The 26281-nt window shown below is 42.4% G+C and overlaps 1 protein-coding gene across 2 annotated transcripts in view; it reads right to left on the bottom strand.

Annotated features, from left to right (window-relative positions):
* MOCS1 (molybdenum cofactor synthesis 1) overlaps positions 1-26281 on the bottom strand; it is a 43176-nt gene that overhangs the window by 5448 nt on the left and 11447 nt on the right. The window contains exons 2-10 of one of the 2 annotated variants that reach the window (XM_063124179.1): positions 22837-22969; positions 21129-21296; positions 18371-18535; positions 9020-9081; positions 8160-8271; positions 7748-7863; positions 6138-6248; positions 4078-4198; positions 2739-2786 (exon numbers count right to left, since the gene is read on the bottom strand). In XM_063124179.1, coding sequence (XP_062980249.1) covers positions 2739-2786; positions 4078-4198; positions 6138-6248; positions 7748-7863; positions 8160-8271; positions 9020-9081; positions 18371-18535; positions 21129-21296; positions 22837-22969 — 1036 coding nt within the window. Of the gene's footprint in view, positions 1-2723; positions 2787-4077; positions 4199-6137; positions 6249-7747; positions 7864-8159; positions 8272-9019; positions 9082-18370; positions 18536-21128; positions 21297-22836; positions 22970-26281 lie in introns of both variants that reach the window. The other variant, XM_063124180.1, reaches the window with a different exon arrangement.

Raw genomic sequence — 26281 nt, 5'->3', positions numbered from 1 at the left:
ATAGATGAGTTTATTTGTAGACTGTAGATGAGGTAGGCAACCTGGTGCCTTCCAGATGTTTCAGACTACAACTCCCATAATCCCTGATTATGTTGACTTCGGCTGATGGGAGTTACAACTTATACACAAGTTATTCAGTCACACCCCTATGCTCTACTATTAAAACCTTTTAGTATTTTTAATTATAATCATGCTATGTAGAAATAACTGTAAATGTATTTTTATCTTGTAATAAAAATCTTCGATTGAAAGGGGGGAAAGCATAGCACATGTCTAGACAGGGTGGCATCCCTGAGTGTCCATATGACGCACAGGGGATCCCGGGGGCAAGGAGGGATGATCCCCCCCTTTCCCCAGGATAAGCGGGGCGGCTTTAATCCCAACTTTTCCTGCAGTCTAGGGATCATCCCAAGACTGCGGGATGTGTGGGCAGCCATCCCAGTTTCTTCTCAGCTCCTCGCAAGTAAACATGAGGAGCCGGGAAATGGGCATGGGGCACCGAGCTCCTCAGGAGCTCTGTGCCCATCGGGGGTGAGAGGGTTTTTTTCCCCTTAAAAAAAGTCTAACTTTTCAGTGGAGCGCTTGAGCACTCATTTTTTATTTTTAAAGGATCGAAAATAGCAAGCGCAACATCCTCTTCCTCCCGGGATGTCACATACTATGTGTGGACTGAGGGGGAGGACCTCACGATCACCGTATCGCAGGAACCTCACCCCTCCGCCGGTAAGTCTAGCCAAGCCCATAGTCAGAAGTGAGGTAGCATTCTTGTGGAAAACATTACCTGATGAACTCAAAGCAATTTCCAACGTACAGTTCAACGTCCGCATCTCTACCCCTTGCACCAATATGTAACCATGTAATCCATTAGGAAAAAAGAGAGGGACACTTGTGTGCTGCCTGCAACCAAATACCACGAGGAATTTTCCGGTGAAGGCCTACCCTCCATCACAGGTCTGGGATTAAATATTATGGCCTCCAACTCAACTGGACTTCCTACCATTTATTTGGCTGCACTTCTGTGTTACATGTGTGCTAATGCTCTTTGCTTCTTGTTGAGTGTCTTTCAATTCCTCATAGCTTGGGATATATTGGCTGGTTTCCCCTAGTATATGACTGGAGAGGACTTGGTGGCAGAGACCATGTCAGCAGTGGAGGGGAAAGTAAAATACAAATAACCAGCCTGACATGAGGAGCAGAGATTGTCCACACTGTGAGAAAATGGGCTGGGGAGGCTGTTTCCATGACTACCTGCTTACAGTTGCATGACTGTAGACAGAGGAAGAAGGGTGGTGTATAGACAGTGTAGAGCTTCAAGATATTATTCAGAAGTGCCTATGTTGTATACAATCCAGCACTGCCAGCTCACAGCACTGTTTGCATTAATGTCTACACTGTAGAAGTCTTAATTGCATGCTTCTTTTGCATCTCACCAAACCTCCCACTAAGGCAGAGACCCTATGTGAAAGAATGTGCCAAAGGAAACACTGAGATCAGCCTACATTTTAAGAGAATCCGGTTAAATCCAAGCAATGAAGGGAAACATGGCAATATGCTAAGAAAGCAGAACGGTACAACTAATTTGTTGCATAGCTCTCAGTTGGTATGTAGGTAGTGGAGGCTACATTCCCTCCACCCCTCCTTGGGGTCCTCCACCCACTTCCTCCGGCCTGTTCACATGCTAGCTGGCTTCACTGCAACTATGCAATCAGGTTGAAGTCCAAACTAGGAAGCCTTTCTAGCTGTTCTCCATACGACTGTGCTAGCCTGTGTGTGACAGTAAAGCTGGCTCCTGGCTCAACTCTGGTCACAGAGACCATTCTGTTTGTACAGAGAATGCCAGTGGTTAGTTTTCTTGAGAAGCAGAAATGCCTGCTTGTCAGACTTGATCGAGTTCTTTGCTACAGAACAGTCCGTAGGCAGCCAACTTGCCATTCCAAAACCAGCTGGAAGAATCCCATCTTTGCATCTATCTTTGTTTGGTCTCCCCAAAATGTCTTGTTCAATTACAGGAAAGGCAGCAAATGAATCTAACGAGAGCGCCATTGGGATGGTGACAGGTTTACCACACAGTTCTCCCATGCTGTGGAAGCGCTAGTAGTTAATTGTTCCCATTTCCCAAATTATCCACTTTGCAACTACATAATTCTAGCAATGCATCCGATTTTGAAGTGGCTGAGAAGAACAGAGAGAGAATGAGGCACTATTTCATTATAAACATCTGACCTATAGACTATGAAGGAAAAAAGAGAGATGGCCCATAAACTTCCACAATGTTGGATAAGTGAGATGTGTATTCAAAATAAAATTGATGTGATTTTGAGATTTCTACCAAATGATGTGTAATACCTGTGTATGAGTGTGTGTGTGTGTGTGTCTAAGGAAGCATTTGTACACACACACTTTGTTGTTTTAAATTTGTATTTTAAATCTGCATTAATTTCTGCAATGCTGCTCGATTTTAGCCTGGGCTGTTTTTATATTGTATTTTATATTATGCTATTGTTTTATATTTTGAATGGTTTTCGTGGTTTTAATTTTTGCAAACCGCCCAGAGAGCGGTATAAAAACGCAATAAATAAATAAATAAATAAATAAACTTCTTTAGAAATTCAAATGCATCTAGCCTTTGCTTACAGTACATGAAGAGTTTTGTATAACTTAGACTCAATGCCTCCCCAAGAGGCAAATGTAAATATAGCATTATTGAAATGTTTATTACGTACAGATTGGTCACCCACCAATGAGGATCATTGGTCTGTTCTTCATCTGGGAAATGTTGAACATGCCTGGGAATAAAACAATGAATTATGGAGTCTTGCAGATTTTTATCTAGATAGTCTATTTTAAAGTGCAGGTAATAGTAAAAAGGTTGGCATTCCAAACATCCAGGGAGACAATCTCAATCAGAGCAAGGCGTTCAGAAGTACGTAGGTGAAGATACACAATTTATTCCAACAACACATTGTTCTTGTGAGCCTCCTCGAGCAGAGAAAGAAAGTTTGAGCCCCTTAAAGCAATCAAGCTACATTAACAATACAAATGGGAAATGCATGAACAGCCTCCTGCATCATACAGGTAGGAAAAAACTGGACCAGAAGCAGAATGCCAGAGCAGGACATCTAATCACAGGGCTTTAGAAGATCCAGAGAATGCTCATGTGCAGTGGAACTGTCCATATTTCATAGAATCATAGAATAGCAGAGTTGGAAGGGGCCTACAAGGCCATCGAGTCCAACCCCATGCTCAATGCAGGAATCCACCCTAAAGCATCCCCCGACAGATGCTTGTCCAGCTGCCTCTTGAAGGCCTCTAGTGTGGGAGAGCCCACAACCTCCCTAGGTAACTGATTCCATTGTCGCACTGATCTAACAGTCAGGAAGTTTTTCCTGATGTCCAGCTGGAATCTGGCTTCCTTTAACTTGAGCCCATTATTCCGTGTCCTGCACTCTGGGAGGATCGAGAAGAGATCCTGGCCCTCCTCTGTGTGACAACCTTTTAAGTATTTGAAGAGTGCTATCATGTCTCCCCTCAATCTTCTCTTCTCCAGGCTAAACATGCCCAGTTCTTTTAGTCTCTCCTCATAGGGCTTTGTTTCCAGACCCCTGATCATCCTGGTTGCCCTCCTCTGAACACGCTCCAGCTTGTCTGCGTCGTTCTTGTATTGTGGAGCCCAGAACTGGATGCAATACTCTAGATGAGGCCTAACCAGGGCCAAATAGAGAGGAACCAGTACTTCACATGATTTGGAAGCTATACTTCTATTAATGCTGCCCAAAATAGCATTTGCCTTTCTTGCAGCCATATCGCACTGTTGGCTCATATTCAGCTTGCGATCTACAACAATTCTATATGGAGGCTCACCTTAGACCCCAAGAATCACGACAATAGGTTTAGGCTTACAGGCTGCAGAATTTTAAATGGTTATTAAGGCACTGGTGTAATAATAAGGCCAGTTACAATTAATGGTAATGTAAAAGCTTTACTAAGAAAGCATCCCCCCCCACCCCAGAATTCAGCTCCAATACAATATGGCCTACATTACTTGAAGGGGAAAAGACCCATCATAAAATGAAATACCTGCATGCTGTTTCTTCTTCCTCCCAACAGCCGCACCAATGATTTGAACCAATTCTTCCTCTGTAGCATTAGAACGTAAGTGATCCCGCAAGGACACTTCTGAACTTCCAAAAAGGCACACCTGAAAGAAGGATGCAGAAGAAGAGGAGAGCGGATGCATCAATGTAGGTGACGCGAGAGAAAACTTCATGAAAACAGACTCAGAACGTCTTCATCTTCAGATCAACTTTAGGGGTGGGAGAGCAGAAGGCTGCTCACCCTGAGAATGCATTGGGCCAGCTCAAGGCACCCAAACGGGCATTGACACACCTCAAGGGTTGTGTGCAAAAGAAGGTTTGAGGGGGAACCCACCCACTCACCCCGATCCTGTCAGGGGTGGTGGCTGCCTTTGAAGACAAGGATTTGGGGGAGATGACAGCCTTAGACCCTAAGAATCACGACAATAGGTTTGGGCTTACAGGCTGCAGAATTTTAAATGGTTATTAAGGCACTGGTGTAATTGCCAATTACAATGTAAAAGCTTTACTAAGAAAGCATGTTTCTTACCTTGAGAAGGCAGCCAGCTACCTATGCTATTCTGGGCTGGAAGGCTGCCACCAGGGATATAACAATTACAGAATAAAAACAATTCTGATTTTATCACATTACGCCAGTCCTTTTACAACTTCATTGGCTGCCAGTCCAGGTCCGGGCCCGATTCAAAGTGCTGGTATTGACATTCAAAGCCCTAAACGGTTTGGGGCCAGGTTATTTGAAGGAACGCCTCCTCCCATATGTACCTGCCCAGACCTGCCCATCATCTACAGGGGCCCTTCTCCGTGAGCCCCAGCCAAAGGAAGTGAGGCAGGTGGCTACTAGAAGGAGGGCTTTCTCTGCTCTGGCACCCCAGCTGTGGAATGAGCTCCCCAGAGAGGTCCACCTGGCGCCTACACTGTACTCTTTTCGTCGCCAGCTGAAGACCTTTTTATTCTCTCGGTATTTTAACACTTAATTTTAACTTAAATTTAAATTTTACTGTTCTAACTCTGTATTTTAATCTTATATCAATTTTGCTGCGTGGTTTTATCCTGGTTGTGCTTTTTATACTGTATTTGTGTTTTAACCTGTTGGTTGTTTTATTATGGTTTTAATTTTTGTGAACTGCCCAGAGAGCTTCGGCTATTGGGCGGTATAAAAATGTAATAAATAAATAAATAAATAAAAACAGCACCCATCCAATAATGCCACTTACAGGCCAAAGGCCTGCTTGAATAAAGCGGTCTTTGCCTGCAGAGCGCAAACAGTTCTAGCCTCCCTTGGGAGGGAGTTCCACAGCCTTAACAGGTGGGGATTGTGTGGGCCAATAGGTCTGCCACCTCCTGGGATCTCCACTTTCAATGGTATCCATCCCAGTCTGAAAGGATAGTGGGGGTCTTGGAGGTATGAGGGCAGAATAAAGGGGGGGGGGCATCCTGCTGGAAGTGGACTCAGGCATCGAGAAGCAGTATTTACTTGTATGGGCAGCCCTAATCATCTTACAGCAGCCTCCCCCAAACTGATGCCCACCAGAGTGGTGATTCTGCAACTCCCATCTTTCCAACGGGCGTGCAGAGCTCTGCAGTGAAACCGGATATTGGGAAAGAAGAAAAACCAAGTTCCCCTTCCTCCCATTACTAGGAGATGCTTGCTTGTGGCCAGTTTAAGATGATTTTAACATAAAAAGCTCAACAATGTGTTTATCTTCGCAGGCTTCTCAGCAATTAGTTTTACAGCTCAAAGATGGTGCAGAATGAAAACAGGGATGGAAGAAAGAAAGGCAATGTTTCTGGAACAGCGAGAACTGATCAAGAAAGGCACAGTTGTTCCTTCACGCAATAAATTAAAATAACTACACTAAGATGCACCAGGGATTGCCATTGGATTTACTGCTTCTGCTTAGGCAGCATTCACCCAATGACTTCCGAACCTGTTTTAGATGCAATGTAAATTTTGTCTGTGTGCACGTGATGGAGCTTCTATAATCAATCAAATGTTAGCAGGTATTCAAACAGTTTAACGAGTGAACAACATGATCCTACTACCTTCAAGTTCCCATCAGCTGTGATTCTCAGTCGATTACAGGACCCACAGAAGTGCTCGGACATCGAGGTGATGAAGCTGACTTGGCCATGAAAATGTGGTACCTTATATGCCTGCCGTGACCCAGGCAAAGGCAAGAAACATAAAGCAGAGAGAGAAGTTGAAGGACATCTTCATTAACACTGAAACTATCAATTTAGCTGCCTTCAAGAATAGCATTGGGCCCTTCCAGTGAATTAAATGGGTGAGAAGATGGCTACAGGATATCGGCAGCTCTGAATCGAAGATGAATTTACAGAGGGAAGTGCCACCAAAATTGCCCATTACACATGTATGTAATACTGAAAATGAATAGCTCACTGACTGTGTTTGTATCACTCTTTCACTATGCAAGGGCACATTTGGTTAGGAGTAGACAGCAAAATTACAAGGATTCTTATTTTCCTGTAATACCCGATTGTGTGAGTTTGCACGCAGAATGGAAGATTCTATGACTACTCTTCTGGTAGCACTGCAGTAAGATGTGACCAGATCATACTTCCAAATTCCTACATGGAGCATACTTCTGTGTAAGAAATCGGTTACAAACCATGTGTAGATTATGTGTAACAACTGGATATTTAGCCACGTGTACACATTCTGCAAAACTGTAATTGGATATGGTTTCCCAGAATGTGTACACCATGTGTATAGGTTTTCTACTATTTCCAGCCTAATTATCACCATCATCATCTTTTTTATTTTATTTTCTCTCTTCTACACCTGTATTTTTCCTTTTTCTTTCCTGTTGGGTACTCTTTTCATTAAGTAGATGAAAAAAATGAGAAAGTTGTGGAAAACATAACATACAAACACACATACAGCCCAGCAGAATATACTGTAGGTACGTACAACTACTACACATGCTGATCTAAACATGAATAATGATTTTTCACCCTTCGTGTAAGTGTTTTCTATAGATGAATTTTGTTACATATGAAGCAATCTTGAAGACTGCTTCAATTCATGACTTTTTTCAACAGGTATTACACATGGCAAGAGAGAAACTCATGCAATATGTATACCTTATGAACCATAAGTATGTGGTTGCATTTATGCTTACAATTTTCATACCTGTGCAAGAAAAATACCATGTCTGAAGCATGGCACGAACACAATCACAGGTATCCTTAACTATCCAGAAAAAAAGAGACAAAACATTATTTTAATCAGCCCACGGGCAAATAAGGAGCTAGTTTCAGCTATTTTGCAGGATAGTAAGAGTTCTGGTTTGCAGATACAGCTCCCTTTTGCTTATCAGCTTTAAAATTCACCATACCAGATGTATACTTGCATCTGCTGCGTACTCTTTTCTGCAACACCTCAAACAGTTTTGCTTTAGCTATATTTAGCCTATTTTATCTGACCACAGACCCCCTCCACTATCATAATCCTTTAATCATGATGGTCATAATTGCCAAAAGTATGTGGGAAGGTGTCTATGAGGACAATCACAGCCATTTCACTTTTCCTTTTGACAGCTTATGTCATTAACATTGGCTCAGCTGGCTTATAAGCATGCCCTGAACTTTTGATAAACTTTTGGGGCTTTTTTGATCATGCTGTTAACCACCTTGGCAGTGCTAGAAACATCTTCACATGGCAGCTTTTCCAGCTCTGGCCATCTTTGCTTGATTGTATCCAACATCTCCTTATAGCTCACCATTTTCTTGAAGTTCCACTTGTTGCCTAGAATGAGAGGAGAACCAATTTTAATGATCAGTGTGTCTGACAGTGTTGGTATTGCTGGGGAGAAACTTGAAATTCCATGGCACAAAAATCTTATCTTTGTGATCTGATTACATTATGCATATAAAGTTATGTTCATATACCCCCCTTTCTAAACAGAAACCTCTGAATGCCACAGTCCCTATAGATAGTCTTTAGTCGATGTCCTATCACCATCTTCTGTAAAAATGGGAATCACCAACTTCCGTATCATTCCTCCTCTCAAGAAAGGCACAGCCGGGAACGGAAGTGCTCACCATCAAAGGGCATGTATTCTATGAAGCGCACATCCAGGGGGTGCTTCTCGGTAAGAGCCACAAAATCTACCAGCTCATCTTCGTTGAGGCCTCTCATAACCACACAGTTCACCTATGAGGAAAACATTAGAACATGAGAAGAGCCATGCTGGATCAGACCAAAAGTTCATCTAGTCCAGCAGAAGTTCACACAGTGGCCCACCAGCTGCCCATGGGAAACCCACAAGCATACCATGAGTGCAACAGTATCCTCCTGCCCATGTTCCCCAGCACCTGGTATACAAAGTCTTGCTGCCTCTGATACTGGAGGTAGCATATAGCCATCAGGACTAGTGGCTGTTGAAAGCCTTTTCCTCCAGGAGAAAGACAGCCAACTGAAGCCAATGGGTGCATGGCTTCCAACATCACCAGCATAACCTGCCACCCAGATAAAGCCTCAGGAGTAACAGTGAAAAGGACAGCTCTTCATTAACTTTTGTCTAAAGGAGAACCCAAAAACTGGCGAGTGGAGGCTCTTCACTAACCTTCCCCAACCTGGTGTCAGATGGACTGCCATCTTCCCCATCCAGCATGGCTGTGGCCCTGCTGGTTGGGGATAGTGGGAGTTGCAGTCCAACACGTCTGGAGGACACCAGCTTGGGGAAGGTTTGTGTGCACTCACTTTTGTTTTCCATTTTTGATCCAGGAATGGTGGCCCAAGACAACAAAATATTTAGGAATATATTTTTTAAAGAAATATAACAACCATTAAAGAGAAGAGAACAAAAATACAAGAGATGTAAAATAAGAATTCCTGATCTACAATAATATTCTTTGTGATGAATAAATCACTCACAATTTGTAGCAGGCAATATTCTCACCTTAACAGGATCATATCCAAGTTCAAGGGCTTTGTGAATCCCTTCCATCACCTTGTGGAAACCTATAATATAAAACAGGGATAAACTCTAATATAGGATGGATAAAAATAGTTCTTTGCATCATGATGGTTCTTTTTAAAAATACAAACTCAATTTAACAGAAATACATTAAAGTTCGCATTTCTAACCTTTTAATGTTGAATTCATGACCCTGTCAAAGTCATTAAGCTAAACCCTACTTTTCTACATAAAAGGACTTGTGATATCAAGCATTTCATAAACATCATAATAAGTCACACTTTGTGTTTTTGTGTTAGATTATGAATATTTGCATTTCAATCAAACAACATGGTTATTTTCTTTTCCAGCACAAGGGGAAAAGAATGTGCTTCTAAATATGCTTCTGGAAAGTCTGGACATTTAGACCAGGAGCCAAAATGCTTGTTAGATTCACACAAGGAGTTTGCAGTAGCCCAGTAGAAGCTCTTTTCATTTTAATTGAATAGATTATGAACCCTGCCTTGCGCTCCTTGGAGGAAAAGAGGCGGGAAATAAACACAATAAATAAATAAATAAATTCTACACACACCCCTTTAACTGCTTTTGAAACTTTGCTCAGGTTCAAAAGCAATTGTCATGAGGCATTGTTGTGCTGCTGTTGAACACCCCACCACACACAAATCTAAACCTTCCTGATGCTCACAGAACTAGTTTCACAGTTCCCTGGGTTCTACCCTTCAAGTAAAGAGGCCCTATAGGGTGCTTCTGATGAACAGGTAGACTTCATCTGAGTATCATCTATCTGGGAAGACAATGTTCCTCCAAGAGAGAAGGGAAATAGCAGGGCGGAGGGGGAAAGGGCTTGACAAAAACTAACAAATAACCTGGAATAGCAGAACAGTTGCTTAATGCCAAAACATGTTTGTTACTTCTCCACCCCGTGCCTCAGAAAACTTCTGACATCAATTGCAAGGTTTACTCTGATAAAAGAAGCTTGCAGACTAAACATGGCTGCTGAGAATCTAACATGTAGTGATATACTCTCCAGAGAGCTACCCTCATGAATAGGATGCTCACGGAAGCAGGTCAAAAAGTAGGATGGCTTTAGGAAAGGCAGAAGCCCATTTAGAACCAAAGGAACAGAAATAAAAAAAACAAAGTATCAGTAGAGGACAAACACACCAGTCACACATTTAGAGAATTTTTACAAGCTCATTTGTTTTCTGAATGGGTAGTTCAGAGAAGATCTGCAATGACAAGAGATAGCCTTACATCGGAATAGATCATACCCATTCAGAGAATAAACTTAAGCCTGAATTTTCCTATCCGGACATCTCTCTGCCCTTCAGGGTGAGAGGAAGGGCTGGATCAGACCAAATGCCTATACAGTCCACCATTATGTTTCCTGCAGCAGCCAACAAGATGCCTCTTAGGCAGACAACAAGCAGCACTTCTGGGCTCTCCTGCTCTTGTTCCCAGCAACTGGTATTCTGATCTGGATAGTAGTAGACAGCCATCATTACTATTAACCATCGGTACTTTCTGGCTTCCATGAATTTGTCTAATTTCCTTTCAAAGCCATCTATGCTTGTGGCCACCATCACATCTTGTAATTCACAAAGTACTTGGGTGAGGATATACACACAAACATTTATATCCCTCCTTTTTTCCTCTTACAAGGAACCCACGGCATCTTACATTATCCTCCTCTATTTTATCCTCACAACAACCTTATGAGGTAGGTGAAGCAGAGAGTCACCCAGGAAGCTTCATGGCTGAGCGTGGACTAGAGCCTGGATCTCCCAAGTCCCAGTCCAACCCTCTGACCACTACACCACACTGGCTCTCACAGTTGTTACAGCAGTGTAACAGTCCGGAGTCCTATCTACTTAATTTCTTCTGTCTTCACTGAACCAGATATCATTACTTGACCAAACTATAATAACTTTCTTCAAAACTTTGGTAAAGCCCTACATTTCCTGGGCATTAAGCTGGAGTGGTTGTACTGCAGTGGAAATGCAGAAAATCATGCTGGCATTGTCTGAACACAATAGGGTTTCTAGAATTTGGTACGTACTCAAAGCACAGGTCGCACCATCTATCCAGAGATTCCCATACACAGCACAATCCATATTTAGAAACAACTAAATATAACAGAAAGGAAATGAGCAAACATCTTGAATCTATTAAAGTCACTTTTTATTGGCTGTTTCTCCCCAAACTCCAGCATATATTTGATTTGACTGATACAGTAGCGCCATCTACTGGCTACAGCTGAGCATTTCCCCTGTAAATAGCAAGGTACAGACATTGAAGACTGAGACTATTAGCTTCCTTTCAAAAGCCTGGTTTTAACTCCAGCATGCACGTCAAAGACAATATTAATCCTCTTTCCATGCTGCCTGTCAACACTCTAAGATGGTGAAATCAACATTTACGTTTTGCTAACAAATACCAAGATGTGAAGTAAAACCTTTTAGACTTTTTGTATTTGTGCTTTTAACGTGTTGGTTGTTTTATTATGGTTTTAATTTTTGTGAACCGCCCAGAGAGCTTCGGCTATTGGGCGGTATAAAAATGTAATAAATAAATAAAATAAATAAAAATAAAAATAAGACTTCTATCAGCAAACTCTGATATAAACCCCATTTTACTACATCCCACAGGGAACTGCACTCTGCACCCAAGTTTAAGGCTGACTTTTCTCTCCCCACCCTTTCACAGGGCCATTCAAAGATGTGGAAAGAATTTGACAACTTTTGTGTATATATGACTGAATACTATTGATTTTCAGAGGGGGCAGGAGGCTTGCCATTATAAAAGGAGGTGGCAAGGGTTTTTCCACTTTCTTCTACAAGACAAAGGTTTGCCCACTGCTTTAAATGGTGACGGTGCTGCAATCAACAGTTTGGCGGCATTCCTGATTTGCCACAGAATGGCCCAGTGAGGATTGTGAGGGGGTGGGAGGAGAGATTATCTGTCTCTACTCCTCTTCATCTCTCCTTCCATGTCCCAAAGGGTTACTCTTCACCCCATGCTTTTTTTAGTCTCTTACACTGACAAATATCGAGGCTTGAAAAACACACATCAGCACTACGTTTTCCATGTGCAATTTAGGATGTCCAATGGAACGTCCAGGCGGATTCAATGGTGAGATGAAGAACGAGACAGAAGGCAAGAAGGTGTAAGTAAGATGTGTTTGGAAATAGTCTCCTGGAAGTGGCAGCTAAAGCCTTGAGAACTAATGACACTAGGGAGAAAACAAGTGGGAACTGCAACAAAATATTGCAGCGTGGGATTATCTTGTTCTGGTTTCGTGTCACTTCATTCCACCCCTGCCCCCTGGGTTTTCTGTCCCCTCCCCAAGTTAGTCACCATTCCATGGTCATTGAGCATGTTCAGTCCTCACTGGCCTCTTTCTTTTTTGGCGTGTGTGTGAAGGTCCCTTAGGTTTTTTTCTAATGGTTTTTTTGTGTGTGTGCTTTTTCAATCTTTGGGTGATCCCTTGCTAATCCCTCCTCTTTTATACAGTAGTGTTTTCATTTTGGTGATAGAAGCAACACCACTCACAGCCAGAACTTCAGAAAGAGGAGATGATGTAGAGAAATGCTCTTTCCATTGTCTCCCAGGCACACAATCTTGGGTTCATCTTCAACTTCTTCCACCACATCCAGGTGATTGCTGAGTCTTTCTATTTTCCATCTGAACATCTCTTATGTTTCCAATCACGCTGCTACCACTAGAATCCCTATTGATAACCTCAGTCCCACTCATCTAAACTGCTGCAATGTTTGAATTTGATGGCCTTCCATTCTGTCCTATTTCCCAACCTCTCACTACTCTCGAGGTAAAAACAGGGGTTTCACTTTCATATGAGCTTCCTGTGCTACCCTTGTAGGAAAATATCCACTTTCCTTTTGCATTTATGTAACGGGTTTATGGATTTTGAAAATCTCCCATATGATCACAGTGAACAACTAACGCTTAGAATTAACTTTGTAGGTGCTGGATGTCTCAAGTGTGATGGCAGTGTGATAGATGGCATCAAAGACTTTCTTTTGTCTGATGCATTAGTGTGGTTATGAAGTCATGAAGAGTCGGAAGCGACTGAACGAATAAACAACAATTAGTGTGGTTACACAATGTCTTTCTGGACCTTTGAGCCTTCATTAAAACATGCTAAGTTTTGTACTTGTACATTTATAAAGAAATTCTATACAGCAGTTATACTAAGGCTGGGGAAGAGATGCTACTGCAATACCAACAGAATGGCTGCTTACCCAGTTATGTGCTCAGCCAGGAGAGGAAAACATAGCACACGAAAAATCCCAAAGCAAGTATAAAAATCCCAGCCACACTCCCAGGATTCCTGGATTGGGGACTATGTAAGCAACGATGGTCAGATGTTGCCCACACATGGTGGGAGCCAACTTTTGCTGGCATTTTTTTTTTTTTGCTAGCATAACAGCTATACTGGGCCCCCTTCACGAGCAGAACCCAAGCAAAGGATTGAGCCTCTAATCTACAAATGTTGATACAATGATGAACAGAGTTTATGACACAATTGACACAAACGCAGTTTGTGACTCAACTGACAGTAATAATGAGGAAGAAATTCTCTAAAACTTGGATCTGAGGGTGCCAATGTCTATAAAGATCCAGTAGTCGGACACCACTTCAGAAGTTAAGGAGTGCTCCTTCAGATTTACTAACAAGCGGCTTCTATTTTATGAGGGAAGGTAGTGGGTGGAAGGCAGGCTGCACTTGGCCCTAACTTTTATATAATGTATCAGCACTAGATTATCGTGGTGTACTGAAAGTCTGGAGAACTTACATGGTTAAACAAATTGTGCCCATTCCAAAAATTATAGAATTAAAATTATAACTGCAGATCACATGCATTTTTTATGGTCCACTAGACTGGACTCATCACAGAATACAGGCTTAAACAACCCTAGGGCTACTGAAGCATTTTTTCCCCTTCATTTACAATTTTACTGAGTATGTGTAAGAGTGGGGTTATAAGAGTTTGTTGGCATTGCATAGAGAAAGGTAGAGTTGTGGTTTAGAAAATCCCTGTGTGCATAAGAACAGAGAAGTAAACCAGACAACTGACCACATGAAAAGCATAAGTGATGTGCAGATTTGGGATAAACAAGTACGTCAGAAGGGATGGAACATTCTGGGAAGAGGATGTTCTAAATTGATGATGTGGACCAACAGTTAGATATTTTAGAATAAATTAATACGAATTAGGGGGAGATCTTTGTCTTGGAGAAGGGTATTTAAGTCTGAACACAGAGGAGAAAGATGTCTTTCCATTCCCTCAGGCATGACCCCTCAGGGATGTTGCTCTAAGCTAGCATGTAGGTCTCAGTGACTCCTTGGTTTTGCCTGTGGGAAATGGAAGGCCCTCTGCAGAGAAAAGCTCCTTTGCAGAGTCAGTATGAGTTATACAGAATTTGTGACTATACAGATACTCTTCTTTCTTTTCTCAAATCATCAAGACCTAAGCTGACTTTCCAGCACTGGCTTGAGCCTAGATGCCAGGCCTAAGACTATGGTCTTCCTTGAGAAGGGGGAAGAGTCCAACACCGGTGTTGTCACTGGGGGAGTGTTTATATGTGTTTATCTTAGCAAAGATCTTGTTCTCCAGAAATCTGCCAGACTTATGAGTATATTCTTTTAATTGCTTTGCTGAATGGAGGTTTGTGTGTCTGTTTAATTTCCTTAAATTGTTTTAATAAATGTTTTAAAGCTGTAACAGTTTCATTGAGTTTGTGAGTCTGAGTGAAGTCATTCATTCACTTATCTCTAGAGGTTTCATCTAATATTGAGGGGAACAATCTTCAGAAGTATTGAGAACTATTGCAGGAATCTCTACTTCCAGGCAGCCTATATGTTCAGTATCTCTCAAATAAAAGGTTACCAATATTTTTCCTAAAAGATTTAATGATCTTTCACAGGCCTCATGTGAGATTATAATCAGAATTGATTGATTGATTGAAAGTATGAATGTTGCTTATGCTGTTTTATGTAAAAACTCTTAGATACTAAGTAGAATAACACTAATAAAGTCTCCAGAGCAATAAAGTAAAATTTTGTGGGTACAGAGCCAGTAAAACATTGTGGACATTGAGCCAGTAAAAACCTTGGGCATAGAGCCAGGAAAACTTTGGGCACAGAGCCAAAGGAATTCAGTGTTGTTTGATCTATTGTCTAATAGTGTCTTTGAAATATAGATCAAGAATCCTTTAACAGATTCTTGTGATCTTGTAAGGATTGTCTGGAAGGTAGTCAAATGAGGAAGCGGTTCCGCCCCAGGAAAACTGTTCGGCACCAGCCAAAGCCAGAGGGAGCCCTGGGAGTCAGTTTAAGGTAATATACTGGTGATAAAGTAATGAAATTACACTTTGATAAACAGCAAAGAACAGTACATGCCTTAATATTGATAGAAGCCCAGAACATCTAGTACATGACATGACCTTTGTATTACTACTTTCTATCAGCCAGAGTCTGTATGTCTCTTCCCAATTCAAAGACAATCATCCTGCCAATTGATCACGTAAACAAGAAGGAACTGCCCCTTCCCTGACCTAAGCTCCGGACACTACTAAAAAGGGAAATTTACAGTTTTCTGATTACTGACTGCTGTTTACAGAGTCTCAGATTGCTGTTATCTTAAAAAGAAAGGATACTGATGTTTGATTATTGCTGTAATCCTAGGAAATAGAATGTTAATGTTAAGAAGTATAGTAAACAACTGTTGTGAAAGGCAATTAAGCAAGAGGAAACCAGAAAGGAGAGGCGTCATACATGGGTTTTTTTTCAAATAGTATAAAGGAGTGCCTGATTTTCAGTTGGGCAGAGAGCTCAGTCTCCAGGAAACTGGGGCTGTCTTCCTCCTACATGTGTAGTATCTGGAATAAAGCCTTTGAATAGCAATCTGTCTGGAGAAGTTACTTCCTTTGCAACTTTTCTTCAACATTGGTTCTGATTAAGACTAATAGAAGAGTCAGGTACACAGTTCTCCAAGTGGAGAACTGTGAAGCTTGGGATCTAACAGGACTCTAATTAGTAAAGTTAGTAATTGCAGTTCAGATTCCATTGTTAGAGTAGAGGGGACAGAGAAGTTTCTACTTAAATAACAAGTAATTCTTGGCCGAGAAAAGAAAGCTTTTTAAGAGGTTGCCGTAATGACCCTCTGTCAAAATAGGTGAGTCTAGTGGACTCAGGGAACATTAGATTCACACGAGAACATGGATTAGTAATGTAATAAATAAAAATATATATATTAAATATTTGGACCCAAGGAAAAAAGCTCTCACACAGCCCTTTGGATAGGAGATATTGTAATGACTTTTAACTCGTGATTTTGTATCTGCAGTGAAGAAGACACAGAAGATATTCTATACTATACAATCTGGACCCATTATGAAAATATACAAAATATGTTCCTTTGTCCTTCATTTAACGAGTGTGAGCACTGGTCATATCAACAAAGACAGAATTTCTGTTCACTAACATAAGAGCCATGCTGGATCAGAACAAGCATCCATCTAGTCTAGCCCAATAAACAAAGGTCGCTTGAATTGTGGCTACTACGGCTTTGGCTGCTTCCAAATGCCAACTGAAATATTTTGGTGCAAATGTAGTTGATCACAAACTGCATACCTGACATATGATTAACTGATATCCTTACATTTCTGCTGATGGGTCCTTGTTTTGTTTTAAGCCTCATTTTTGTTGTTGTTGTTGTAGGTATTTTCCCTTTGTTATTCTATTGTTATTGGTTTGGACTATGGCTAAAACAAATAACAGCCTTACCTGCTCCCTGAATGCCTTTGCTGATCATTCCTCTCTCTGCTGTTGTTAGAACTACATCACACCTTGTCATATGTGTCTGCACTAGACATTTCACATCAACTCAGTACCATTGAAAAGATTCTACCTTTGGGTCCCTATTTATCTCCTCTTCTACTTGTTGTATTCTCTTCTCTGTAGGAGTTCATTTACTATTAGCTACTTGTGTTTTGCCCTTGCCATTCTTTCCTGCATGCAGCATCTCTTCAATGGAACTGTTTCTCCTGCTCTTTGTCAAGCTACCACCCATAAATTCCTTTTTAAAATTCAAAACTTGTCTTTTGCAGCGAAGTCTTTCCTAAACCACCACGCACTGCCAATTAAGCCTCTCATGCCCCCTTTCATCACTATTCCTTTGTTAAGCTCTTTCCTTTGCCGCCACAGGTGTCCTGTCTATTTAGTTTAGATGACAAGACTTCTCAGGTCTAGCATGCTGTTTGTGCTAAAAATTATATATAGGTCACACAAACACTGAGCGGTCCCAGGTTTAAGTCCCGTATATTTCCGTAATGAAAAAGAATCCTGCTTGCAGAAGACAGGATAAAAAAAGGTCATTATCAACTCTGGATCAAGTGTGCCTTCTCTTAAATTACCGTATTTCTTCGATTCTAAGACGCACTTTTTCCCCTAAATTAACAGCTCTACAAATGGAGTGCGTCTTAGAATCGATGGCGTCTTACAATCGAAGCAATGTGGTAGATGCAAAAAGACTCTATCCTATTAAAAAAGGGTCTGAAACATCCATTCTCTCTAGCTTTATTGCTTTTAGAAAGCTGAGCAAGCAGGGCTTTTAAAGATTGCTTTGCAGGCTGATTGGGGCCTACAGCACGCCCCATGCAGCTCCGGCCCTCGTCAGCTGCGCCGGGACGACACAAGAGGCTCCAAGAGTCAGGAGGCTCACCCCCCCACAAGCACCGGGTCCGCGCCCCCCCAGCCGCCGCGCTGGGAAGCGAGCGTCCCGCCTGGAACTCCTCACGCCCACGGAAAAACCTGTGCCCACAGGCTAAAGAAGTGCTTCTCCACCGAAGCTGCTCTCACGCGGCAGCTCCAGCTCCAGTCGTCTCTCTCCTCCTCGTGCAGGCAGGCCTCCAAAAGAGGAAGTTCCTGCAGCAGCCGCGAGCCATGTGACCAAAGAGGAGCTGGGAGGGTAAGCGCCTGGTTTTTTGCTTACCCCTCAGCCCCTCCCAGCCCAGTGGAACCAAAACCCAGCTCTTTCTCAGATATTTCTAAGAAATTTCTAAGAAATTCTACTCATAAAAGATATTCTAAGAAATTTATTTTTTCTCAGAATCAAAGCTTTTTTTCCTGTTGGTGGTACTGAAATTAGTGTGCGCCTTAGAATCTATGGCGTCTTACAATCAAAGAAATACGGTAGCACTTAATTTTCCATTCCACCCCACCTGATAGTCAGGCAGGCACTGTGAAGGATATAACAATGACAATGCTAAAGGCGTTACTGGAAAAATCACAGCGAGGCTCCAGCTCTACCTTTCCGACGGACAATGAATTCAAACTTGGCTGGGACCAACGTGTCCAAGCTGATGTTAATGGCATCCAGGCCAGCTTCCTTCAGTCGGGGCAATAGCCTGGCCAAGTTGATACCGTTGGTTGTGACAGCGATGGATTGCAACCCTTCTAGTTTGCGCATCTGAGCTGGGAAAACATAGTGGGCGGGGGGTAGAAGAGAAGAGATCATTAGGGGGTGGAAAGATGAAAGTCTAAAGAGTTAGATGAATCAGGAGGTCAAAGACAAAACAAGCAGCACAGGGGGAAATTGACATGCTTAAATCACACACGCAATGTGGCACTTGCATAAATAATTATAGCGATCAGTGCTTACTATACTTTTCAATGAGTCTGTAGGAGTCCATTTCTTTAACCAAGTCTTCCTAGACGGACAACTTACCACCATCATCCCTGTATCAACCACAATCTTGGATGAAAACACAGAAAGCCCTTTCTACTAAAGAAGTTGGACAACTTTTCCACTTAGCCCAGTATTCTCTGTCTTGACTAGCTGGGGTTCTCTGGCAGGGTTCTTTCCTATCAGCTGCTACCTGATCCGTTTAGCTGCAGATGGCAAAGTGTGAACCTTCTGCACTCAAGCTTGTGCTCAACTGCTGAGCCGTGTTCCCGGCTCACAGTACATAAGAAGAGCTCTGCTGGATCAGACCAAGGGCCCATCTAGTCCAACATTCTGTTCACACAGTGGCCAACCAGATGTTGATCAGAACGCATAAGCAGGACATATGCACCCTCCCAGCCATGTTCCCCAGGTGCACATAGGGTTACTGCCTCTGCTACAGTAGCCAATGGCCACTTTGTACATGACATTTTCCTCTATAGACATCATATCTATGTAGGTAAAAGCAAGCATAAGATCACACACAAAGTGTGGTGTGGGAAAACACATTTCACTTGTGTTGTATCTAGACCTGCTCCCCCTGGGTTGGAAGAAGGTGTTTCAGGTGATCAATCAGAATCAGACTCTGAAGTAGAGGAGTGGGTACAAGAAACAGGCCAGCCTGTGCCAGTGGGGGAGAAAGCTCTCACGGGCTCTTCACCAGCTGGGAGTGAACTCTCTCCAGAGCTTATCTCTTCAAGGGCAAACAATACACAGACTGTGGGAAGCCAATATTCTTCCGAGGGGGAGAGCATGAACTGGTTAGCCAATCCTAGAGTACGCTGCAGATTAAAATGGGCGGAGCTAAAAGAAGGCAAGAGAAAGTTGGCCCAGCTGGCATTCCAACAGAAGCTGCCTCAGATCTAGTCTCTCTGAAGTTAAAAGGGCTTTCCATTCTTCTTGAAAGGACAGTTGTCTTGCTTAGTTTGCATAGTTTTGTCTAGGGGAAAGTTCCTAGAGGTTAGACTCTCTTCAGGTGGGAAGAGATGTTTATTGCTTGAATAAAGCTTTGTGGATTACTTAGCAGGCCTCGTTATTGTCTCCCAAGAAGGCAGGAGGTTGTGAGAAACACAATAGCTTGTCCTTTCAAGATTTGATCCTCTTTGTACTTCAGGGAGTTCTTCCAATTTGCAAGATGTAACAGGCAGTTGCCAATTTGACGCATGAAAACCAAACTCTCCATGAAGCACCATGTACATTGATGGTGCTATATAAATAAATAATAATAATAATAAAAGCCCGTGAGAGCTTTCTCCCCCACTGGTACAGGCTGGCCTGTTTCTGGCGCCAACTCCTCTACTTCAGTGTCTGATTCTGACTGATCACCTGAAACACCTTCTTCCAACCCAGGGGGAGCAGGTCAAGACATGACAACTTGATACAGACAGTGTGCACTCTTTCCTGCACAGAAGTTATTCTAATTAAAGAATAATACAAGATACAAAATCAAACTTTCAAGGGGGAACATGTTGTACTTATGCTATGTTTTAGCAAATCTTGTGGGAGATGTGTTCTCATCTATTTGGACGTGTTGTCTATTCAGATATGTGAAATACTAAGAGTCATAAATGACTTGGGACCAGGTTACCTGAAATACCGCCTTTTCCCATATGTACTGACCCAAAACCTTAAGATCGTCTTCAGAGGCCCTCCTCCGAGTGCCCCCACCAAATAAAGTGAAGCAGATGAGGACCAGGGAGAGAGCCTTTTCAGCAGCGGGACCCCAGTTATGGAACAGCCATCCCAAAGGTTCACCTGGTACCATTCCTCCAATCACCTAGGCCTTATAATTACCTTCTCTTATGTTTTACGTTGCTTTTGATGTTAAAGTTTTGTCCTAGTCTGTATTTAAATTGTTTTTATGTTAATTCATTGTAAGCCACCCAGAAAGCTCTGTCATGGGGCGGTATGTAAATGTCGTGACCATGTAAGTATCCTAAGCGTGATCTCAATTGTCCAAGTGCCAGTTCATATGCAGTCAAAGTGGCACACACACAAGAGGGAGGTACCAGCGTGCTTGGTGGAATCCAAAATTTTGCAGAAGTACAAAAAACCTGGGACGGCATAGTCAGTGGACATAGAAGGCTGACCAACTGCTGGGAGGGGAAACCACGAAAGCCAGGTGGGAGAGGGAACCCTGAAGGGAAGCACTCCACTGGAGGAGTATCTGGAAGAGAGCGTCTGAAATTGAATCTGTTTTATGTACCACAATGTATACCTATAGATCTGCTTGAATTCTCAAAGCTCTGTAGGTAGTGTTTATCCATACCATGGTACACTGCTCTAAATTGAGCTTTGTGCACTTGCAAACGTCACATAGAGAAGTATATACAAGGAACATACCTATGATGTCAACCACATCAGGCCGGATGAGAGGTTCTCCCCCAGTCAGTCGGATCTTGTCCACACCTTCCTTCACAAATAGCCTGGCAAGAGTGATTATCTCCTGGGTGCTCAAGAGTTCGGTTCTGGGAGTTAGCTGAACTCCCTCTTCCGGCATACAATACTGACCTGAAACAAAAAGCAAATAGAAATACAACATAACCTCAGTTACCCATATCTTTTTCAATGTTTTATTAGAGAATAAATCTGAACACATACTTTCCCTGCAAATAAAATTACGGTATGAATATTGTGTTTTGGACTATCTGGCTCTTTTGTCATTTCCATTTCTGTGTTTTTTTAAAAAAAGGAGAAATTCTCTCACCTGCATCTTGCATGGAGTAGCTTCCTCGAGGAAGTAGCCACACACTATCGGAAGACAGATGCATCATAGAAAGAAATTCAAGAAGAGGACATAACCTTGCTTTCCCTGGCAATTTTAACACCTTCTTCCATTCCACCATTCGTATGTTATTGTGGTGTCATTGGAAAAAGCGGAGGAAGGTGAGCATCCAAAGTAGGTCACAAAGAAGAGAAACAAGTTCTCAGGATGCAAAAACGAATTAACAAAAAGCCCTTTTTGTATCTGAGAACTTGTTTCTCTTCTTGGTGACCCATAGCATCACTGGGCAGCAGCCATTCCAGCAGGCTGTAGCAGAGGGAGGAAAAGAAAGGAGCCCAGGCTGAGAAGCCAGGCTTCCTCCCTCCATCAAATGCACTTGGTAGCAGCCATTCCAGCACGCTGCAATGAGGGAGGAAGAGAAAAGGATACAACAGCACCTCAGCTCTGCTGAAACCAACAACTTTTGGTTCCTCTTCTCCGTGAATTCTTTTTCACTCCAGATGGTCATTCGAAGAACTGGTGGCCCAATTTGTCTTTTCTTCTCATCCCTCCTGATCCCTTTCCCCCTTCTTTATTGTATTTTTAGATCAGTGGTCTTCAAATGGTGGATCAGTCCAGACAGGTTGCGGCAAAGCTATTGCCACCATGTTGAGCAATTGTGAAAGTGGGTCCTATGTTGCTGCTTGGGAGTCCAAGGTGGGTCTTAGGTCAGGACAGCTGAAGGCCATTGTTTTAGATGATAAGCCGGAGGGAAGGGACTGTCTTGGGTTGGGTTTTTCTTTTCTTTTTTTAACTGAGAGGTAAACTATGCTAGAAGCCTTTTTTTGGCTTAAGAGCAGTGTAAAAATGCTTTTAAATAATATCTATCTAAAATTATTTCTAGGCTGCCTTTAAGGGTGGAACCTCTAACTAATTCATCAATAATAAATAGAATGATATGGCTACCAATGAAAAGACACTTCCGTATCCTAGCATATCATGCAACAGCCACACGAGATGGCTGGCTCCTTGAAATACGAAATTATGGGGACTAGGTTCTCTCCTATATAGTATACTATAGCTTTGTGTTTCGTGACCAAGCAATCCCCATGGAAGTGTGGAACGGGAACTTGGCCCTATAATGCAGCTGCTCCCTGTGGCTGCTGCTTGATATGTTAATTGCTGCAATGCGAAGACAACCAAACTAAGGCAGCTTTCGGGTGACATCCATGTTGCTATAGTGCCTCAGAAGGGTTCCAATATGCTTAAGATGTGCTTGATAATAGTACATCATGAGACCATAGCTTTGGACTTTACACAATGCCCCTATTCAGAGTAGAGACTTACATCTGAGGTTGCATTTCTCTGTCACGGAAATCCTCAAGTAGTTATGCTGGCGACCAAAGCTATCAGTCAAGAAAGCCGAGAAAGGGGCAGCGTGTGCAGCTAGGAATCCTTTTCTTCTTGGAATTGGAATTTCCTGTGGAGCAAATAAAAGTACTTTCACTTTTAAGATAGCATACATTTGTTGGGGTTGGGGGGGGGGGGAGAGAGAGATGGATGATGCTGAATCCTTGGAGGGAAAGAACTAAGTCAGGTAATTTTCAGCCCAGACTGCATAATGCATTTGTTTTCTTGTCTGCATTGTAAGAGCCGGGCCACTGTATGTGATAGAACACACCAAAGTCTTAAAAATAAAAGAATGAGACAAGATGAAATTGATTGACGGCTGAACAGACACTTGTTAGAGGGTCTTTTTAGCATTGCTCTCTTAAGGACGGAAATATATTCTCAATGACAATGCTCAGCTGAAAGTATTAATGACTTGAGCAAACTTTTAAATGAAACAGCAAACTATAGTCAAGGCATATAAACTGCCCGAACAACCAACTGAGAGAAAATGAAGGAAGGAGAGAGCGTCTTAAGTCGTAATCCTATGCACACTACATCCTGAGTAAGCCTAACTGAACACAATTAAGACTTACTAATGAATAAACATGCACAGGATTGCACTATAATGATGCAATCCTATGCATGTTTAGACAAAAACTCTCAGCATGCCTCAATCAATCATGCCGGCAGACAGGACCTTTTTTTCTGTCTAAGTACGCATAGGATTGCTCCCTAAGCAATCCAGAGGGAGAGGCAGGTAACAAATAAATATATTATTGTTATTATTAAATTGTTCAAACCATATAATCATGGCATAAAACTGCTGATCTGTCATGCAATATAGTTAACACATTAACACCATGACTATTTGACTCACATATGACTCCAAATTACCCAAACGGGTTCCTCGGGTCCAGGGAAGTCTGGGGTGGCTCAGACAAGGGTTATTAGTACAAGCCGAGACTATATTCCTCTGCTGTCCCACGCATTAAGCTAATGTATTCTCCTCCGACCCTTTGAATTCTTGTTTGGAGGGGTCCACCAGAATTAAACAAACCGAACAAGCCAAGCAGCTGCCTGTTGTAAACTTTGTGAGGCTATTCACTACCTTGCCTCCAGCAGCCTCCCTTAATGAGGCCTTGGATTACTAAAAGTCTGCTTCACACAGCTTCATAATCTATTTCTTCATTTACTTCTTTAAGTTGGAATACTACGTTTACAATACTAGGCAGTACAGACTGGTGATAGTCAAAATCTCAGACTCGCTTTCTTAGCTTGTTTGAAGGCCTAGCCGTTTGTTCGGTTACTCACAGCAGAGACTTTTTCCTACTGGATCCGTGGCGTCGTTAATCACTTTCTTCTTTTTGAAGACAAAGTATGTTCTTTAGATAAGTATTCTTATCACCGTTGACCTGAGCTGCAACTGTGTGAACGAAGTGGGAGAACCGCCCCACTCCGCCAGTATGGGGGAGGACAATACTTTCTCTGGTGTACTTTCTGCCCGAATGACCGGCTTGTCTCAAAATTACTGAAAGTCAGCAAAAACATTGACATAGCGACCTCCGGAGAAGAGAACCATCTCAAGGTTAAGCTCAATTAAGCAGCCCAGTGTTGGGGAGTTAAAACCACAACTTTAAAAGTAGAAAAAGTTTTTAAAAGCTTAGCAAGATTAAAATAGCACAAGAGCGTTTCACGCCCTGCTCCTCATGTCGCCGTAGAGCTCCTTGTCGACTATCTGACTCCTTCTATAGCTCTCTATGATTGGAAGCACATCATGGTCAGCTAGCTAATCCCGTGTGCTAACCATGCAGCTTCCCTACCCAAATACTACCCAATTAGCCACCATTAGAAGGGAATAGGGTTGCACTCTTCCAAGGTGCCTCTGAGTCAATAAACACACACACAAAGACATGAAACAGATCAAGTCAATGCCAACTCCTTTACAAAGACACTTTTCTGTATTTTGAGGAGTCGAGCCAGTGCAGAGGGAATGGGAATTAGGGTTGGGGATGAACACCTCATTGTGCACATCCTCCAACCCCTATCCTCCCGAGTCTACTATAAGCCCTTAGTGCAGCCGTCACCCCACCTGGGGACATCGAGATGTTTTAGATTACTATTTCCATCAGCCCCAGACAGCATGGCTTCAGGACATTAATTCAGGATGAACCTCCAATGAGTAGAAAAGAGAGCTGTGATGCACGAGGGTTACTTGACAATGCAAACGTAATTTCCAAGCAGTGTGAATTGTTTCTTTACATATCTTTTGACACAGATCAAGACAAAATGTATTAGCAATGGAACACAGGGATGTCAACTAATTCCGGTAGTCATCGAAGAAGCAGGATTGAGTACAAATGCCTAATAAACTATTTGAATAGGTAGGCAGTGGTAGAGATGGATGGGGAAAGGGCTGCTCAACTCAAACACGATCATACCCTCTGCTTCTGAAATTCAGAGGTGAGCGGAGATCTTTATGTAGCCAAAGATGCTCCATCCACACACAAGAGGAAGGCATCTACAGTCTTAGGAGACTCCCAAGGTTGTCAGAAGTACACAGAATCTTAATTGGGGGGGGGGGGAGAGAAACCATTAAGAGAGAGGAAAGAAACTCAAACAGTCCAATGAGTAGCCACAGAATGCTGATTGACAGTTGGAGGGAGATGGTACACAGAAAACTGGCGCAGGGCCAAGAATATCTTGGAGGAAGGCATGACTGACATACTGAACAGAAGCACACCCCACCACAACAGTTGGCTGCAGGTCCCCCATGTTTTACCTCATACCAGTCAGCACCATTAGCCACTCCAATGTTTAGACAAAATCACAACACTGGATTTAGAAACACTTGACATATTTTAGATTAACTATTCTAGATAAAGGCAAAGAAACCTCAAAGAATATAATCCTCTATGCTGTCCACAGAGAGGGAAAGCCTCCCTTGTTTAAAGGACATCTGTATTCAGAAAGGAAACACTTCAGTTTTCAGAGCACAAAGATCAGGAAGGGACAGAGAGAATTAATGAATGTCCCATTTTGATTTGCTGGCAGCTGTTAGTTTTGCTGTAACAAGTAATTTAAAAAATCCTGAGTTCGTCCTTACATTATCCGCCGGACTACTGCTGAATCATTTTTACTTTTTTCACTACTGGAGACAAATAGCTTCCAGGTACCTCCTGTACCTGGTACCATCTTGTACCTCTGGACTTGATTTTTAGTTTTTTGTGGGGTCCCCCCACCAAATGAAGACATTTGCATTAGGGGCCATTTTCTCCTAAAGTTCTGCTACTTTAATCATATTAACCAACCCTTCCTATTAGGGAAGATCAAGCCAAGGACAGCAGATTCCTCTGAAAGAGGAAGCTCTCAGCAAGGCAACTCAGAAAATTGTTGGGAGAAT

Source organism: Elgaria multicarinata, chromosome 4, assembly GCF_023053635.1.
Source record: "Elgaria multicarinata webbii isolate HBS135686 ecotype San Diego chromosome 4, rElgMul1.1.pri, whole genome shotgun sequence".
Classification (NCBI taxonomy): domain Eukaryota; kingdom Metazoa; phylum Chordata; class Lepidosauria; order Squamata; family Anguidae; genus Elgaria; species Elgaria multicarinata.
The sequence above is the reverse complement of the archived record's forward strand: the minus strand, read 5'-3'. Positions and strand labels throughout refer to the sequence as shown.